Raw genomic sequence first — 17,812 nt, 5'->3', positions numbered from 1 at the left:
CTGCTGTCCTCAGGGCAGTCCCCTGGCTTGGACTCTGGCGTTTTGTCACCGTGCTGGTGTGCTCCTGTCACAGGAGCTGGCAGGGCTCGGTGCCAGGCGGAGCAGGGACAGATCCAGGTGTGCCCCTGGCACTGTGGCAGCCCAAATAATGTTCAGCACTGAGAGGGGCAGGGGCAGAACCTCCTCATCTGCATCCCATGCTGTGCTGCCTCCAGCTGCCCTGCCAGGCCTCTGGGCTGCCCCTGACTTGCTGTCCACTGTCCCCAGAGCTCTGAGCTCAGATGTGACCACCAAGGAGTTGAACATCCCTCTTGGTTCCCTTTTCTCACCCGGTTTTGCCTCTAAAATGCTCTGACGGGAAATGTCTCATCCATGCAGCGCTGCCCTGTGCCAGGGTGGCATGTGCCACCTGCTCTGCCCTGAAAAGTGCCACGTTGGGGACAGCAGGGCTGGGATGTGGCAGGATTTGGCCTCATCCCATCCTCACAAGCCAGGGACACCACAGGGGGACGTTATGGGCTCTGTGCCAGGACCTGGCCAGCACTGGGACACAGCTGCCACCTCTCCCAGCCCCGGTGACCAGCTGGTGTCTGTGCCCGTGCTCGCTGGTGGCTTTAAAGGATCCGGCTGTCCCTTGACTCCTGGCGGAGTGTCCCGGGTGGTGACGCTGTCCTGGCTCTTCCCAGCCCAGTTCCCACACTGCAGGGACAGGCCAGGGACCATCTGGGGGGCGGTGTCACCTGGGGACAGCAGCTCCTGCAGACACGCAGCAGCTGCGCCGAGCCGTGTCCTGGCCTCATCCTCAGCTCCCAGGTGGGATCCTGGTGCTGAGCAGCACCGGGGGGATTTAACGGGACCCTCGGGGTCCGTGTGGGCTCGGCAGGGCGGGGTGACACCGCCAAACGAACTAACGGGGAAACTGAGGCACGGCCGGGGCGTGGAGCAGCTCGGGAGCAGGGCAGGACGTTGGGGAGCGCATGGCAGCGTTTCAGGGGATGTCGCAAGAGCCTAAAAATAAAAGGAGCTGTTGGCCGGGGTTGTGCAGGAGCGTGTCCCCGTCCCGCCCCGCGCGGGAGTTCGGAGGATTTGGCGGCAAAACCCGGCAGGATGGTGGCACTGGGCCCGGGAAATGGCAGTGTCCGAAGGGCTGGGGGCTGCCCCCTGTCTGTCCCCTCTGTCTGTCCTCCTGTCTGCCCTCTGTCTGTCCCCCTGTCTGTCCCCCCTGTTTGTTCCTCCTCTCTCTGTCCCCCTGTCTGTCCCCCTGTCTGTTCCCCCTGTCTGTCCCCCTGTCTGTCCCCCCATCTGTCCCCTCTGTCTGTCCCCCTGTCTGCCCTCTGTCTGTTCCCCCTGTCTGTCCCCGCTGTCTGCCCCCTTGTCTGTCCCCCTGTCTGTCCCCCCTGTCTGTCCCCCTGTGTGTCCCCTGTGTGTCCCCCTCTCTGTCCCCTCTCTCTGTCCCTTCTCTCTGTCCCCACTCTCCGTCCCCCTGTCTGTCCCGTCTGTCCCCCTGTCTGTCCCCCTGTCTGCCTGCCCCCTCTGTGCCACCCTCTGTCTGGTCCATGTATGTTTGGGGACATGGGGGCTGCAGGTGGGTGGGATGGGTGTCCCCACCCTGAGGAATTCCAGAGCTCGGGGACCCGTGGGGACACTGCCCATGCCCACCCCAGCACGCACAGGGGGCAGTGGGGAAACTGAGGCACAGCTGCTCTGGGTCTGTGGTGTCACCCATGGGGTGTCCCTTGTCCCCTCCCCGGGACAGGCAGGGCACAGGGAGGGTCAGCAGTGCCAGGCTGCCGTGTGCCAGGCGGGAAGGAGGGGGCTGGCAGGACACAAACCCCAGGGGACTTGGCCTTGTGCCACACTGAGGACGGTCCTGAGGGTCCCTTTGGGGGTGACACAGCCCCCGGGTGCCCTCAGGGTTGGCTTTGGCACGGGTGGGCCAGCGTGGCTGCGATGTCGCGGTGTCACAGGGCCATCTGCCGGCAAAGGCACCGGCCCCTGGTGCCTCCAGCGGCATCCCTGTCCTCCCAGTCTGCAGCTGCACTGGGGAGGGAGGGAACCCTGCGTGGGCTGAGTCGGGGCAGGACCCTGCGCTGTTTGTCACTGTGGGAGGGGGGGTTTGTCCCTCAGGGTGTCACGGGATGGGACACAGCACAGACAGCCCCGCTCCGGCCACGAACAGATTAAATGTCATTTTATTTCACACCCCAAAAAAAAAAAATGTAGAAAAGAAGAGGTGAGTGTGGATTTAATTGCTCATAGTAAAAATCTACCGGGTGAGACTGAGCCGTTTCCTCCAGAGTCAGTGCAGATCCACAAGGATTCTTCTTCCTTCTCCTTCTCCTCCTCATCCTCTCCCTCCTCCTCGCTCGGGGACCAGGATGGGGACAGGGGCAGCGCCTGCCCCCTCCCCAAGGTGCCCCCGTGCCATGGGCACCCTGCTGCCAGCCCCAGCAGCGCTTCCCTTGCCCCGGCCCCCCCTGGCACAGTGTCCCCACGGTGCCACCACGCCTCGTGTCCAGGAGCGGGTGCTGATTTGGGGGTGGGAAGGGAGGGGGAGGGCGGCCTGGGGCCGTTTGGATTCTCTTTCAGTGTTTCTGTGCATTCCTCGCTGTCCCTTTTCCCTGTGTACAAAATGAGCTGTATGGTCATGGGCGTCGGTGACACGGTGACTGCGGCTCCCGCGGCCGCCCCGCGCTCACTGCAGCAGGGCCCGGATCTGTTTGGACGTGGTGTCATCGTTGAGGTGCCGGGTGGTGTACCTGGGCGGGGAGGGGACACAGGTCACAGCCCCCAGCCCGCTCTGCTGTCACCCCACCGTGTCCCCGCTGTGTCCCCAAGCCCCCGTCTCACCTCAGAGCGTTCAGGAGCCCCTCGGTGCTGGTTGAGGGTTGGTCTTTCAAGACTTTAATGCAGCCTTTCATCTGGTGGGGGCAGAGAGAGGGGCTGTGACATCCACACGGGGCTGTCCCCCTTCCTCCCCATCCTCCTCCTCACTGCTCAAACCAGGGACAGGGACCCTGGGGATGAGTGGCGTGGCTGTGACCCCACAGCTGTGACCCCAGGAGCACTCACATCGATCTTGGAGGTCTTGGCGAAGGCCCCCACGGGGTGGACGTGGTCGTAGAGGATGATGACCCCAACCATCACCCTCATGCAGAAGAGCAGGGTCTCGGTGTTGGTGAAGCGGCTCCGGTACTCCCTGTGCCAGGACAGAGCTGCCTGAGCCTGGGAGGGGTGGCAGAGGGACCCCAGGGCCGAGATGTCCCCCCCAAAACCCGAAGTGGGAGTGGGGCACTCACGGGGTCTCCAGCATCACCCTGCACACGCAGGCCATGGTGCTCAGGCAGTCAGTGGTGTCCTCGATGGGGAGGGTCTTGTTCTGAAACCCAACATGTCCCAGCTGCTGTTTCCATCCCTCTGTGGGGTGGCTGGAGGGGTTCTCCACCCACCCTGAGGGTCCCCCCGACCTCCCTCACCTCTGAGACGAACTTGGTGGTGGCATTGCTGAGCGTTTTCAGCATGGGGGTGGCCTCGGCGTAGAAGAGGGACATCCTGTTGGCCATCTCATTGTTCACCTCACTCTCTGCATCCAGCTGGGGGGGTGTGATGGGGGTCACTGGGGTGGCTGAGCCCCCCCCAAGCCATTCCCAGCCCTGTGAACCCCTGGGGGACGCCACCCTGGCCGGGGGAGCAGCAGAGTCCTGTCACCTGCAGGTTGTTGATGCGATTCCGGCTGATGGTGCGTCTGTAGTAGCTGAAATCGTTCTGGATGGCAGGGTTGGTCATCTGAGGGGACACACCAAGATTAGGGGTCCCAAGGGACTCTGCTGGCGCACAGCTTTGGCAGATCCCGGTTTGGGGACCCCCTGCCTCGCTGTCGCCCCGCACAGGGAAGCACCTTGAGCTCATCGAAGCTGAGGGTGAAGTGCAGGATCTCGGCGAACTGCTTGGCCAGGGCTTGCTCCCGCTCCAGGTGCTGGGTCGGGGCGTAGGGGGGGCTGGTGAGAGCCTCCAGCAGGCTCCGCAGGGCGTTCTCTGCGGACAGAGCACCCCCGGTCCCCCTCTGCACCTCCACACCCCCCAGGGGAAACTGAGGCACAGCTCAGCATCTCACACCCAGGACTCCCGGAGCCCCCGGGCAGGGATGCGGGATGCTCGGGGGGGATGCAGGGGAGCTCAGGCATCCCGAGCTGAGCACGCACCGCACACCCAGGACTCCCGGAGCCTCCGGGCGGGGATGCGGGATGCTCGGGGAGGATGCAGGGGAGCTCAGGCATCCCGAGCTGAGCACGCACCGCACACCCAGGACTCCCGGAGCCCCCGGGCGGGGATGCAGGATGCTCGGGGAGGATGCAGGGGAGCTCGGGCACTCACCCAGCCGCAGCGAGAACTCGTAGAAGCGTTTCAGCTTGGCGACCAGGGGGCACACGGCGCTCCAGGCGCGCTCCTGCAGCCGCAGGTCCCCGGGGTTTTGGATGGCCTGGGAGGGGACAGCACCAGCAGTTGTCCCAAAATTCACGGTGGATGTGCGGGAAGCGGGCACCGGGGCTGCACCCACCTCTCGGATCTCCTGCCCGGCGCCCGTGTAGGACTGCAGCTCGGCCAGGATGGTCTGTGCCTCCTCCAGCACGGCGTTCACCTGGTTCCACACCGCAGTCTCGGCCTCCGTCGGCTGCGCATCTGCAGGGCAGCGCCCCGGGGAGAGAAACCCGGAGGGCTCTGAGCGGGGCCCGGGGCGGAGAGAGCCGGATCGGGGTGGCAGCACCCCATCCCACGGCTCCCCCGCCGGCCCGCAGCCCTTCCTGCAGGGATGCTCCCCCTGATCCGCTCTCCTTGCCCGAGCTCAAGTCAAGCCGTGGAGTGGGGGGCAGGTGGGGGTGAGTCCTGGCTGCCCTGTGCCCGCGGTCCTGCTCACCACGAGGGGTCCCCGAGGCTGCCAAGAGCCCCGGGGGAGGGGAGAGGTGAGGAGCGACAGCCCCCGGCCACGGGTGTGGCCCCCCCCTCCCCGGGGACACCCCCGGATGGCCAAGGTGGGGGGAGGACGTCTGGGATGGGCGCGATGCGATGGGCGACGGGGGGGTGGGTGGGGGACAAAGAACTCAAAATGGTGTGGATGTGGAACTCAGGATAAGGACGAAACGAAAACGGAAAATAAAAATCCCATCTCACTTTCAAAGTCAAGGAAAAAATTAGGGCCTTGGTCAAGTTCGTTATAAGTCAACACTTTTAGAAGGTTCCCCATGTGAAACCTGCAAGAGAAGAAACAAGAGGAAAAAAGCGTGGTGGTGAGGTGGAGCCCGGGGAAGAGGCGCTGGGCTGGGGCAGCGGCGGCGCTCGGAGCCCCGTCCTCCCCCCGGGGGGCTCCGGGGGTCACCCCGCGGCTGCTCCCGGCCCCGGGGCCGCCTCTTCCCCCCCGATGGTGATGAGCGCTGGCGGATGGGGTGATGGAGAGGGAGGAGCGAAGGGAGGAGAAGCCGCAGGGAAGTCCCTGGGGTCTTGGCTGCTGCCAAACCCCTATTCCAGAGCAGAGCCAGCCCCCAAATGAGGGGTCCTGGGGAGCCCCCAGAACCTGTGCCAGGGGGCTGTGGAGGGGCAGGAGGCAGGAACATTTTGTGCTGCCTCAAAAGAGGCAGGAGGAGCAGGAAGGTCCCTCGCAGTGGGAGTGGGGGGGCTGTGTGACCCCAGCCCGGGATATTTTGGGGGGTACTGGAGTCAGAGGGGTTGTGGGGAGCTGGGCACGGCCTGTCCCCTCTGGGAGTGGAACTGGGGATGGAACTGGGGCGAGCAGATGCCGCTGCACTCTTCACCCTCCTCACTCTCGCTCTGAGCTGTGCCCTGGGAGGAATTACAGGAGGGGGAGCCAGGGGAGCCCTGGGGCTGTGCCCGGCCTGGCATCCTGCCCCGTGTCCATCCTGGGGGGCCACGAGCTGTCCTTTCCTGCTAGCCCAGAGCCAGGGGCAGGTCCCTGCTCCCCACCCCTCTGTGCAGGCTGCACTGACCTTCCCAGCAGTGCAGGTGGCACGGATCATTCATTCCCTGCTCCTCTCCCTGTCCTGCTGGTGTCACGGGACATGCCACACGGCCACCAGTGCCACCAGCACTGCTGTGTGCCTGAGGTGGTCCCGGGCCGGCTCCTGCTGCATCCTGCATCCCACCACTCAGCCAGGATGTCTGCCCCACTCTTTGAGGGATGGGGCATCTCCTGGGTCCCGGTCCCCTGCTCCATTTTGGAGACTTTTTCAGGGCCCCAAAGCACCTGGGGACACGGGGCTGCTTGGGGACACTGTGCCTGTCCCCATCCTCTGGACAGCAGCCACGGTGGCAGCCCTGGTGCCCTCCCCATGCCCACCCTGCTCATGGGACTTACTTTCAAAATCCAGGAAAAAATGAGGACAGTTTTCTAAATCTTTGCCCAATACCTTTATCAGGTTGCCCATGGCCAGCAGACCTGAGCGAGAGAAACAGAACAGAGTGGAACAGCACCGGGGCCACCGGCCAGACACCCCTGTGTCCCCGAGGGCCACCAGCCAGACACCCCTGAGCCCCCGAGGGCCACCCTGGCACCTCCTTGTCCCCCTGAGGGCCACCCTGGCACCTCCCTGTGTCCCCGAGGGCCACCCTGGCACCTCCCTGTGCCCCCGAGGGCCACCCTGGCACCTCCCTGTGCCCCTGAGGGCCACCCTGGCACCTCCCTGTGCCCACCCCATCCCTCCTGGCTGCTGTGAGCATCCCTGCAGTGTGACAGCTCTCCCAGCACTTCTGCCGGTTCCAGAGGTGGGAAGGGAAGAGGGGATGAGGGTCTGGGAGCTTTGTGCTCCTGGGGCACTCCTGGCCATGCTGCCACGCCTGAGACACCCCAGTTCCCCAATCCTGGCATCCCCAAGGGATGGGGGGATGGCCCAGGTGACCCCCACGGTGTCATTCCATTCCTCTGGGCTATGGAGCTGGGCATCCCCCATGGACAGGGCAAGACCTCAAGAGGGAATTGTGCCCCACAGACCCAGTTTGGGGGTCTGGTGCCTGTTCCAGAGCACCCCACCCACCCCACGGCCATGCCCTTGGGTCCTTACCTCAGTGCCTGGTGTGGCAGTGGTGGCTACGGCAGGAGCAGGGGCTGTGCCACCCGCCCGGGTCACTTCATGGGCCGGCAGGGACCTGTGGCCAGAGGGGCAGGAGGGTCAGGGCACCCCACTGGGCACCTCCCTGCCCTGGGGACCCATGGGTGGGTGAGGACACTGGATCTCCCCTCCATCTCATGCTGCCACCTTATTTATCTCGATTTTTTTTTTATTGCCATCGGGAGCTCACCAAGCTGAGCATCCCCATCCCTCTACCCCCCTTGTAGGACCTGCCAGCAGCTCGGGGATAACCCCAGAGCGGAGCCATCTGTCCCCACCTCTCCTTGGAGAGGCCAAGACCCCCGGGATGACTTCCCCAGCTCCAGAGGTTGGGTTTGTTCTTTCCCGAGCGCTGTGTGAAGATCCCTTCATGCCGCCCTTGAGCCACAACCCAAATCCTGCATCCTGGGATGCTCCCCCGGTTCCCTGCGCCCCACGTTTCCTACAGGGATTGGGGGGGTCGGGATTGGCCCCGTGGTGTCAGCAGGCGCCAGGAAGCAGCCGCGGGATTCGGCAGGTTGTAATTAAGAGCTTGGGTTTAATTAATGAGGCTGGGGAAGGGGAGAGGGGGAGCTGGAGGAGCAGGGGGAGGGATGGGGTGGCCTCGTGCCTGGAATGGGGCTGTGCCCCCCCCTCATCAACAGTGATGGCTCTGCCTTCCTCCTCCTCCTCCCAGGCCCAGTAAGTGATGGTTTTACACTGGGGCTGCACAAGCCCGAAATGCAGCTGGATTTTGGGGTAACTGGGGTGCCCCAAACACACCCAGAGCTGCTCTGGTGCAGTGACCCCGAGGTTCATCCTGCTGAGCACTGGGGTGTTTTGAAAGGGTTCTGGGGTGTCCCTGGGGTTCTGGGGTGTCCCTGGGGTGCTGGGGGTCCCTGGGGTGCTGGGGCAGGGTGGGAGATTGGCACCTGCCCTGCTCTGGTGCTGGACACAGGCTGTGACCGGCGAGCTGGCATCCCCGTGCCCGTGCCACCATCGTCCTTGACGCGCAGCTTGGGGCTGGGATTTGTCCCTGCTGGGCTCTGTCTGTGCCCAGGGAAGGGGCACGGATGGGTCCCCAGTGTGAGGACACCCCCGGGGTGACTCCAGAGCTGTGGCACAGGGGTTGTGTGCCAGGGATGGGGTTTGGGGTTTGCTGCTGCAGCTCCGTTTGGGTTCAGCTCCTGTTTTGTGCCATTTCCTTGGTCCCAGGTGTTTAAACCCCCCGGTGGCGCTTGGCCCGGGGGGCCACGGGGAGGATGAGGGGCTCCCCCAGTGCAGGCTGCCCCTTGCTGAGCTGCGGGAACTGCACACCCCAAATCCGCTGGGAGAGGCACCCCCAAACCGGCTCACAGCGCTGAACGTGCTGCCACGGGAGGGCTGGCAACAGCAGCTCCCTGTCCCCAGCCACACCCGAGGTGGCCCCGGCTTCTGTCCCTCCCTGCGGTGGCCTCGTTGCACCCCAACCCTGCTCCAGAACCTGCCCCTCATCCCGCACCGCCCGCAGAGCATCCTGCCCCATGGGGACCCACGGCGGGTGTCACCTCCGTGGGGACAGCCCAGCCCGTGGGGCGAACCCCTTCTCCTGCTCCAAATCCTGCATCCGGGAGCATCGGGGCTGGCCCCGCCGGAGGGGCAGCGATGCCCCGTGCCCCCGTTTTGGGGCTGTGCCCCTTTGCTGGCGGCGCAGCATCGCCGTGGGCACCGCAGCCTGGTGCAGCGCCGCAGCCCCGGCCGGGGGCTCCCTGCCCCTTCCCCTTGACCTGGCCCGGCTCCTCGCAGCCCCTCGCTCGCCAGGATCCCGCTGGGTGCCCGCTGGGTGCCCCCCACCGCCGCCGAGCTCCCCCGGTGCTGCCCCCCGCCCATGGCCCCGCCGCAGCCGCCGCAGGGTCGGGAGCGCGGTGCCCGAAGGATTTTCCGTGCTTATCCCGGGAGCACAGCTTATCCCGGGAAATCGGGGTGCCGAGGACAGATCCCACCCCAGGATCAGCCGGGGCACCCCCAAACCCTGAGCAGGGCGGAGCTGGGGTTTCCCAGCGCGGTGACCCCCGCGCTTTGGGGAGCTCCCCGGCCGGAGGGATGAGCGAACCCCCCCATGGGGCTGAGCCCCCTCCGAGCAGAGCCGGGAGGGGATGCAGGGGGGCTCCGCTGTGCCCGGCTGCGGCTGCGGCTGCGGCTGAGCCGCCGGATTTACCGCAGGGCTGCCGGGAGGGAGCCGAGCCGCAGCACCCCGCAGCACCCACCCGTGCGCCCGCACCCACCCGGGGCCACCGCGGGGCTCCGCAAACCCAAAGTGGGGCGAGCCCAGCCCCGCATCGCCCACCCCAGCAGCACCCACCGCACCCAGCACCCCCAGCCGTGCGAGCACCGAGATGCGGGTGCGGAGCGGAGAGAGCGGGGGGATGCTGGAGGGTCCCTGGGGGACACAGCCAGCCCCTCTCCCTGCTCTCAGGCCTGGTGGCAGCCCTGTCCCCGTGGCCGTGGTGGCCCCCGCGCTCACCGTGTCGGTGGGAGCCCGCGGCGTGGGCAGGCGGTGCCGGCGGCCGGGAGGCTGCGGGTTGTGGCGAGCGCGGGGTGTCGGGGACGAGCCGCCCGCCGTGTGCGTGAGCCGCCCTGCGCCAGCTGCCGAATGCACCACAAAGACCACCATAGCCCCCCGGCCCCCCCACGCCACTGGTGACGGTGACGTCTCAAGTGTGAGGGAGATGGGGATGTTTAACCCCCTGCGTGCCGGCCGGCAAAGCTCTGCGGCCTGGCGGGGAGAGGGGTCCGGCTGCTGCTCGCTGGGTTTGGGGGGGTACGGGGACATCGAGGGGTTCCCCCCTGCATCAGAGCCAGCCCCAGCTCCCAGAGCGGGGAGGGAAAACCTAAATGTTCCTCTGCTCCTGCCCCAGCCCGTGGGTGGCACCGTTTCTCCCGGTCCCCTCTCCGGGCAGGGGGACAAGCACTGACCCCTCCTGGTGTCACCACGGTGAGGACAAGCCTGACCCACCCGCCGGGATCCCTGTTCTGGGCAGCCTGCACCCCTCTGTGCCTCATTCTGCCAGCACGGGGGGACAAGGGGTTAGGAGGGGAAGAACCAGCGCAGAGCTGCGATGTCGGAGGAAGGGAACCCCAAAATTTGGTTATTTCTGCATTTTTACCCCGACTCCCCCCTTGTCCCAGGCCAGCGCTGGGCATGACAGTGGGGACACCAAGAGGAACCCTCAGTATTGGGGTCACCCCAGATCCAGCTCGCCCAGTGGCACCCAGAGCTGTCCCTCAGGGACGTGGCGTGGGTGACAGCAGCTCCTCACTCCTTTACAGGAGGTTTTGTGCTCAGTGGGGATCACAGAGGTTCTGTCTGAGGCACCAAAGCCCCGAGCGCTGGCAGTGTCACAGCCGGGTCACCTGGCAGGGCAGTGGGACAACAACTGTCGGGATTCTGCGATGGGGACCCTCCTGCTCCCCAGAGCCCCCCGCAGTTTTTGGGGGGCTGATCCGGCTGCAGCAGCCCGGGGCAGAGGGGGCTGCGGGGTCGCCCCCATCGGGCACAGCCCCCCGGGCCGTGCTGCTGCAGCCCGCAGCCGCTGGGGGAAGCTGCAGCCCTTCGCATTCCTTGGAGCCGCTGCATGGGGAGCTTTTCAGGAGTCAGCAGCGCCCTGGAGCTCCGCGCCCCCGGCTGGGTGTTGGGGGGATGCTGCTGCAGGAGCGGGGAGGGAAAAGCTGTGGCGTCTGCACAGTGGTGTCCCCCCCAGACACCCCGCTGTCGCTTCTGCAAACCCCAAATACCGCTGGAACCCGGGCTCGTGCAGGTTTTGGGGTGCCCCAGTCTGGCTCAGCTGGGTGCTCTGCCAGTGAGATCAGCCCTCCATGACCCCACGGCATCACCCCAGCAGCACGATTTGGGGTCAGAGCCCCAAAAAGGACACCCCAGGACCATACAGTCACCCTGATCCTCATCCCAAGGGCATCCCTGTCTCCTGGCACTCCCCTGCCTCTTCCAGCCCCCCCCGCCCCTTCGGGACCCCCTTCCGTGAGCTGAGCTGGGCCGGTCTCAGCCCTGGCAGGCTGAGCTGCTTCAATTAAACCCTCATTAATTTTTCAGTCCCCCAGAGCACCCCGGGCACGGGCGGTGCGCAGAGCTGCTAATTGGTGTCTTTACTCCACATCCAAGCGCTGCCAGCGGGGCCGGGGGGTTCATCCCATCCCCCCCGGCTCTCGGGGACGCTCACGGAGAGGCTTTGGGGTCACACTGAGCCACGTCCTGTGCCCAGCAGAGACTGTGACCCAAAATCCATGGGGCTGGATCACCTCAGTCCAGGTGGGCTCCAGCCCTGGCACAGCCGTGGAGGGGTCCCATCCCTCCTGCCCCCAGGGTGGGGAGGATGAATCCCTTCAGCCTCCCTGCTGCAAATATTTGTGTTTTTTGTAACCCAACCCTGTTCACCTCCAGCTGGGACAGTTTCTGCTGCTTCCTTCAGCCACCCCTGCAGCAAGGGTGGGCACACCTGAGGGCAGGTGGGTGCCTTGGAGAAGGGCTGAGCACCCCAGGGCACCCCACAGCCCCACCGGGGATGGGATGGGATGGGATGGGGTGGGATGGGATGGGACCGGACGGGACGGGATGGGATGGGATGGGATGGGATGGGATGGGATGGGATGGGATGGGATGGGATGGGATGGGATGGGATGGGATGGGGTGGGATGGGATGGGGTGGGGTGGGATGGGATGGGATGGGGTGGGATGGGATGGGGTGGGGTGGGATGGGATGAGGACCAGTCCAGAGACTTCATCCAGGCTCAGTGGCCCCCAGATGTGCAGGGGCAGCTGTGGACGGGCCCAGGTGGCACTGGGATCACAGCAGGACGCCAAGGTCACCGGGAAAAGCGCTCGGCGATCTCCATGGAAACATTCCACATTTGGTTCTGGAGATCAAAGTGGTTTCTTGTCCCTCTCTCCTCTGTGCTTCAGCTGCACCTCTGCCGAGCAATGAGACACTGGTGTGTCCCAGTGTCCCCAGAGCAGGCAGTGAGGGGCCAGCACTCCGGGATCCCACTGCCAACATCCCTCTGCATCCCAGTCCCAGCATCTCCGGGATCCCACTTCCAGCATCCCCCTGCATCTTGGTCCCAGCACCCCTGGATCCCACTTCCAATATCCCTCAGCATCCCAGCATCCCTGGATCCCACTTCCAATATCCCTCAGCATCCCAGCATCCCTGGGATCTCACCTCCAGCGTCCCCCTGCATCCCAGTCCCAGCATCCCCAGGATCCCACTTCCAGCATCCCCCTGCATCCCTCTCCCAGCATCCCTGGGATCCCACTGCCAACACCCCCCTGCATCCCAGTCCCAGCATCCGCAGTATCTCACCTCCAGCATCCCCCTGCATCCCTGGGATCCCACCTTCAACATCCCCCTGCATCCCTCTCCCAGCATCCCCGGTATCCCACCTCCAGCATCTCCCTGCATCCCTGTCCCGGTATTCCGGTCCCATTTCCCCTCCCACCACCCCAGTACCCCCCAGCATCCCACCGCGACCCCCACCCCGCGGCCCCTCCCTCTTGATTGACAGCGCTCCCAGCCAATGGACGAGCGTGGCCGCCGGGGAGGGCGGGGGGCCCGGGGCTACAAGAGGGGCGGGAGCGGCGGGGGCTGAGCCGGCGGCTGGACCGCGGCCCCTCGGTACCGGCAGCGGCTCCGAGCCCCGCCGAGCCGCCTCCTGCCCGGTGTCGCAGCACAGGTAAGGGCTGTCGGGGATGGAGCAGCATCCCTGGGGCCAGCACCGGGTCCCCGTCGGGGCAGGTGCCGGGAGCTGCTCCCGGAGCCGCTCCCAGCTATGCCAGCATCCCCACCCATCCCCGAGCCCCATCCCGGCTCCCTGGGTGCCGATCCGGGGGTGCTGCAGGACCCCGGGGTGCTCCGTGCTGCCCAGGGTGCAGCTCTGGGGGGGACAGCCGTGGTGATGCCCCTCTGTCCGGTTTTGGGACCAGCAGCCGCTGATCCATCGGTGCTTTGGGGTGAGCGTGTGGTGCTCCTGTGGGTGCTGCTCCCTGCCCTGGCATGGCTGGGTGCTGCTTGGAAAAGGGAATCGAGGGCTGTGGAGCAGGGGATGCTGCTCTGGAGCCCCCCTGGCCACTCTGAGCTGCATCAGGGGCTGCATCCTCCTGCCAGGGCGGCTGCGGGAGGTGCGGGAGGGTTTGGGTCGTGGCAGGTCTGCCCGTGCCGGGTGCCTGGCGTGGTTTGTAATCAACACCAGCAATTCAGAACCAGCCCGTGGTGCTGGGGGGGCTCACGGAGCCGAGCTGGGGCAGCTCTGAGCTCTGCTCCTGGGCTCTGGCTGCCGAGGGCTGTGGGCTCGCTGCTGCCGCGGCAGACGGTGACAGACGCTGGTGGGATGATGGGGCAGGAAGGATCCGCTGCCTGTGGCATTTTCCGGGAGCGGGGCTGGCTGGGAACCCCACACCCCCCATCCCTGCATCCCCCCGCGCTCCCCAAACCCACACGGCCACAGGACATCACATCCCTGCGAGGACACCACGCTTGGTTGTGCTCCAGGTGAACTTCTCCTCAACTTGGTGGAGAGAGAAGCTCCAGGAGCTCCATGGACCATCTGCTGCTCGGGCTGAGCGGCGCTGGCAGCCGCGGCTGCGTGGGAGCGGGCACGGCGCGTATCGGAGCTCGCTGCCCACGCAGCCGCGGCCTTGCCAGGGCTCCCTGCTGCTGGCAGCCCCCTGGGCAGACCCCCTCCCCACCAGGAGCAGGCTGGATGCTGCCAGGATGATGGTGCCAGGGAGGTTTTTATGTGTTATGGGGATTCCTCATTGTCCCATCCTTGGAGAAGGTCTGGGGAAAGGTGACCCTACTCATGGTAGTGTGGCTGGAACTGAATGGCCCCAAACCATTCTAGGATTCTGTGATCATGCTCTGGCAAAGGCAATGGGAAGAGTTTTCTGATTTTTCAGCTGCTTTTGGAGTGTTTTCCTGCAGCCCAAAATGAGTCCATGGATGGGGTGGTGCTGCCCCAGGTCCAGCTCCTGGACATCTCCAGCAGCCAAGGCCCACAGCCACACTGCCAGTGCCACAACTGCTGCCCTGCATGGACACCCATCAGATCCAGCAAGGAGAAGGGGGATGTGGGCTCAGCCAGGGTGGAGGAGGGCTGGGAAGATCACCAGTGTGGATTTTCCTCTCCAGGGGCAGCCATGGGCAAGCACAGCAGCAAGCTGGCCCCGGAGATGCTGGATGACCTGGTGAGGAGCACGGAGTTCAGCGAGCAGGAGCTGAAGCAGTGGTACAAGGGCTTCCTCAAGGACTGCCCCACCGGCATCCTCAACCTGGAGGAGTTCCAGCAGCTCTACATCAAGGTGGGCTCCAGCTGGGGGGGCTGAGACCTCGGGTGCAGCCTCCATGCTGAGTTCTCCCACCTCATTTCAATTCCTCTTCTCTCCTCCCCGCAGTTTTTCCCCTATGGAGACGCCTCCAAGTTTGCCCAGCACGCTTTCCGCACCTTTGACAAGAACGGGGACGGCACCATCGACTTCAGGGAGTTCATCTGTGCCCTGTCTGTCACCTCCAGGGGCACCTTTGAGCAGAAACTCAACTGGGCCTTTGAGATGTACGACCTGGATGGGGATGGGAAGATCACACGCCTGGAGATGCTGGAGATCATTGAGGTACTGGTGCTTCCAGGGGTTGTTTGCTTTTTCCCAGGTTTTTCATAGATATTGGGATCTTTTTAGCACCAAATTTTCCTACCCAGAGCCCTTATCTGATGTGGATCTGATAGAAATGGGTCCCTACAGAGTCTCTGTCTCCTGCTGGGATCTTGTGTCCTTCCAACTTTCCCTCTCATTCCCACTCTCATCCTCCTCCAGGCCATTTACAAGATGGTGGGGACTGTGATCATGATGAGGATGAACCAGGACGGGCTGACACCCCAGCAGAGAGTGGACAAGATCTTCACAAAGATGGACAAGGACAAGGATGACCAGATCTCCCTGGAGGAGTTCAAGGAGGCGGCCAAGAGCGACCCCTCCATCGTCCTGCTGCTGCAGTGTGACATGCAAAAATAGAGCCCTGGACTGGCTGCAGCCAAACTCTGCCCCCTGTGATGGTTTCAATACCCATTTTCCCTCCTTTTTAAGCCCAGGCATGAGCCACATTCCATCCCTCCTGCTGCCCCTGCATCCTGGGCAGCCCCTGTTCCACACCCTGCCAGGGCAGAGCCTGCTCTGAGTGTTGTCACCCTGTCCCACCCTGAGCTGGACACCCTGCAGCCACTGCTGTGTCCTGGCTGAGCAGGGACAGCTGTTCCCACATCCCTGTGCCTTTCTCCTGCTTTCCCCTGGCCCATTCCCTGATCCTGAGATCAACTCTGTCCCCTTCCTGCTGGTTTTCCCCTCAATTCATGGCTTGTGATGTGTCCAGGGAGGCTGAAAAAGTCCCAAGTCCTGCTCCTGGTCCCTCCTTCACTGGCAATTCCCTGGAAGGCTGCCTGGAGAGGCCAGGGCAGGGTCCTGCACCACTTTAGTTCTTCCACCTTTTTCCTGCTGGGAGCAGCCTGGGTTGGTCAGGACTCTTGAGAGGAGAAGAGAATTGTCCAAATCCAGCCCTGGATGTGGTCCCATCCCAGAACCACCTTCCATCCCATCAGGTGGGTGACATCCACAGCCTGCTCTGTGACATTTCTGACCCTCCTGGACATTGAGGTGACACCTGCAGCCCCAAACTGGAGGTGAGATCAGGAGTGTGGGTGTGGAAGGCAGGTCCTGGTGCTGCTCCTGGTGTGTGTGGCACTGCTGTGGGGACAGCTGGCAGGTCCTGGTGCTGCTCCTGGTGGGGACAGCTGGCTGCTGGATGAGGGCTGTGGGGAGACCTGGATGGGTCCTGAACCTGCTGAGCCTCCTGGCAAAGCTCTGAGGCCACAAGAAACAAATCTGTCTCCTTCCTCCCCCCCTCCCAGGCTGGTGTTTAGTCTGGCCAGGCTGGTGTTTAGTCTGCACGTTGTGGTGTTGATGGCTGTGGTGTCTGTTAGGAGATGGTGAAGTCTTTACCTATTTTTTTAATGGAAAAAATAAACTGTCCCCTGTGTGTGGTTGGTTTATTGGACGGTTTATTGGGGGAAAGCTGGCTGGGGACAGTGAGGTGACAACATTGCACTTCTGAGAATATTTTAGGGGGGTCTCACCCGAGCCTGTGACACTCCAAGGGGTGGAAAAACCACAACAGTGGGGCTCAGGCTGGGGAGCCTTGGGTGGAAGTGAAACCCTCCAGTTTTGCAGGCAGCTCTGGGGAAGAGAATGTCACTTTTGGGGTGGGGAGGTCCAGACCCCCAAACCTCCCTGGAAAATGGTTTATTTTGTCAACCAGGAGCTGGCCCCTGGCTGTGACTTTTTCCTGAGCTCCATCTGTCAGCAGCTGGGACCTGCTCTCAGTGCATCTTTGTCCTTCTTTTCTCCACCCCATCTTCCCTGCACAGATTTTCCTCTGGCCGTTCTTCTCCCTCAGCAGCCTGCACAGATAGTGACTGTTGCTAAGGAGCTCTCACCAAATTTTAATCCTTCTCTGTGATCAATCCAGCAGGGCTGGCTCTTGGGCAGCAGCGCTGGCTCCCAGCTCACCCCATCCCAGCCAGATCCTGCAATTCCCTGAGGAATTGATGGAATTGATGTGTCCTGCAGCAGCCAGCACTGGAGCACGGGGATGGGAGGGTGCCAAAACCACGGCAGGGTTTTTATTTTTAGGAGTGCTGCTGATGGGAGAGCTCTGCACCTCGGCTGTGGTTGTTGTGCTTTCCAGGAGTGTGTGCGTGTGAGTTTGCAGCTCAGCCTGGGGAAAAGGGAACAGGGCAAGGTTCTCCCACCCTGTGGGAGCTGGGGATGTGCCAGGGCTGCTGCCTGAAAGGGCAGAGACTCAAAAAGCTCAGCAGAAAACTCCTGGTGATCCCAAACTCCTGCTTCCCTGGGGGCCACCCCAAAGGAAACTCAGGTGTTTCCCACCAGGGAAAGAAAACCCAGGGGAAAGGAAATCTGTGAGGCTGAAATGATGCTGAATCCCCAAAGGGTTTGGGATTCCTGGAGCCAGCCCTGCCCACCAGCTTCTCCTGGCTGGAGCTCGGTGGAAATGGAGTTGGTGTCTTGGACAGAGACCGAGGCTGCTGTTTGTAGGGAGGGTTTTTCTTTAGCTGGAGCACAGGGATTTGGGGAAAATCCTGTGACCTCCCCCCAGGAGCTGCCCTGCTCCAGCTGAGATCCTCCATCCCTTGCCCCTTCCAGGCTCTTGGGTTTTGCTCTCTGGGATTCACACCCTGCTCTCCAAAGGCTTCTGGGGGTCTGCTGCTCGTGATGGAACTTTTAGCCCGAGCTGAACTCGCAGCTCTGTGGCTGCTCCCACCAGCACCCGTGGGAGTGGAGAGCCTTAATTAACACCCGCACTCCTTCATTAACCTGGGAATGGCACAGGTCACTCCGGCACGGAGCAGGGTGCCACCACACCTCTGTCCCCTCCTGCTGCCACCACCCTGGCTGCTCCATCCCCTCCAGCTCCCAGCACCGACCCTGTGCTCTCAAGGATTCCCAAACCCAGAATCCGGCGGCTCGGAACGAGCTGGTGTCCCCAAGGGTGTCCCTACCCCGCGTCCTCCCGGTGCTCTGCTGCTGCCACCTTTGTCCCCAACCCCTTCCTTCGCTGTCCCCTCCGCTGGCTCTGCCCTCCTCCATCCCCGCAGCT

The 17,812-nt window shown here is 63.9% G+C and overlaps 2 protein-coding genes across 3 annotated transcripts; one reads left to right on the top strand and one right to left on the bottom strand.

The window, feature by feature from the left end:
• Positions 1–2,174: 2,174 nt before the first annotated feature.
• Positions 2,175–9,742, bottom strand: LOC117007537 (CYFIP-related Rac1 interactor A-like). Of its 2 annotated transcripts, XM_033080785.2 has the most exons (12): positions 9,601–9,742; positions 7,071–7,155; positions 6,368–6,448; positions 4,559–4,680; positions 4,375–4,480; positions 3,899–4,035; positions 3,709–3,786; positions 3,477–3,593; positions 3,300–3,379; positions 3,073–3,199; positions 2,851–2,921; positions 2,175–2,759 (listed from the first exon to the last, which is right to left on the bottom strand). In XM_033080785.2, the coding sequence occupies exons 3-12, from the start codon at positions 6,435–6,437 to the stop codon at positions 2,696–2,698; spliced, it is 972 nt and encodes a 323-aa protein (XP_032936676.1). In that variant the 5' UTR covers positions 6,438–6,448; positions 7,071–7,155; positions 9,601–9,742; the 3' UTR covers positions 2,175–2,695. The 2 variants fall into 2 exon arrangements, with proteins under 2 accessions (XP_032936676.1, XP_042635940.1); XM_042780006.1 differs by lacking the exons at positions 7,071–7,155; positions 9,601–9,742 and adding an exon at positions 5,170–5,249 and having other exon boundaries at positions 6,368–6,454.
• A 2,993-nt stretch (positions 9,743–12,735) lies between these two features.
• On the top strand, positions 12,736–16,178 carry HPCAL4 (hippocalcin like 4). Its single transcript, XM_033080786.2, has 4 exons — positions 12,736–12,824; positions 14,279–14,448; positions 14,542–14,757; positions 14,959–16,178. The coding sequence occupies exons 2-4, from the start codon at positions 14,287–14,289 to the stop codon at positions 15,154–15,156; spliced, it is 576 nt and encodes a 191-aa protein (XP_032936677.1). The 5' UTR covers positions 12,736–12,824; positions 14,279–14,286; the 3' UTR covers positions 15,157–16,178.
• The last annotated feature ends 1,634 nt before the right edge of the window (positions 16,179–17,812 follow it).

The sequence above is a fragment of the Catharus ustulatus genome, chromosome 26 (genome assembly GCF_009819885.2).
Source record: "Catharus ustulatus isolate bCatUst1 chromosome 26, bCatUst1.pri.v2, whole genome shotgun sequence".
Classification (NCBI taxonomy): domain Eukaryota; kingdom Metazoa; phylum Chordata; class Aves; order Passeriformes; family Turdidae; genus Catharus; species Catharus ustulatus.
This window is presented reverse-complemented; position numbering and strand designations above follow the sequence as displayed.

Bases quoted from the DNA above. Each gene is read 5' to 3' on its own strand.
- LOC117007537 (XM_042780006.1), bottom strand. From the start codon at position 5,242: ATGGGGAACCTTCTAAAAGTGTTGACTTATAACGAACTTGACCAAGGC. The intron at 4,681-5,169 runs GTGAGATGGGAT...GCTGCCCTGCAG, and splicing joins TTTTTTCCTTGACTTTGAAA to ATGCGCAGCCGACGGAGGCC. The intron at 3,380-3,476 runs GTGAGGGAGGTC...GTTGGGTTTCAG, and splicing joins CCACCAAGTTCGTCTCAGAG to AACAAGACCCTCCCCATCGA.
- HPCAL4 (XM_033080786.2), top strand. From the start codon at position 14,287: ATGGGCAAGCACAGCAGCAAGCTGGCCCCGGAGATGCTGGATGACCTG. The intron at 14,449-14,541 runs GTGGGCTCCAGC...TCCTCCCCGCAG, and splicing joins TCCAGCAGCTCTACATCAAG to TTTTTCCCCTATGGAGACGC. The intron at 14,758-14,958 runs GTACTGGTGCTT...ATCCTCCTCCAG, and splicing joins AGATGCTGGAGATCATTGAG to GCCATTTACAAGATGGTGGG.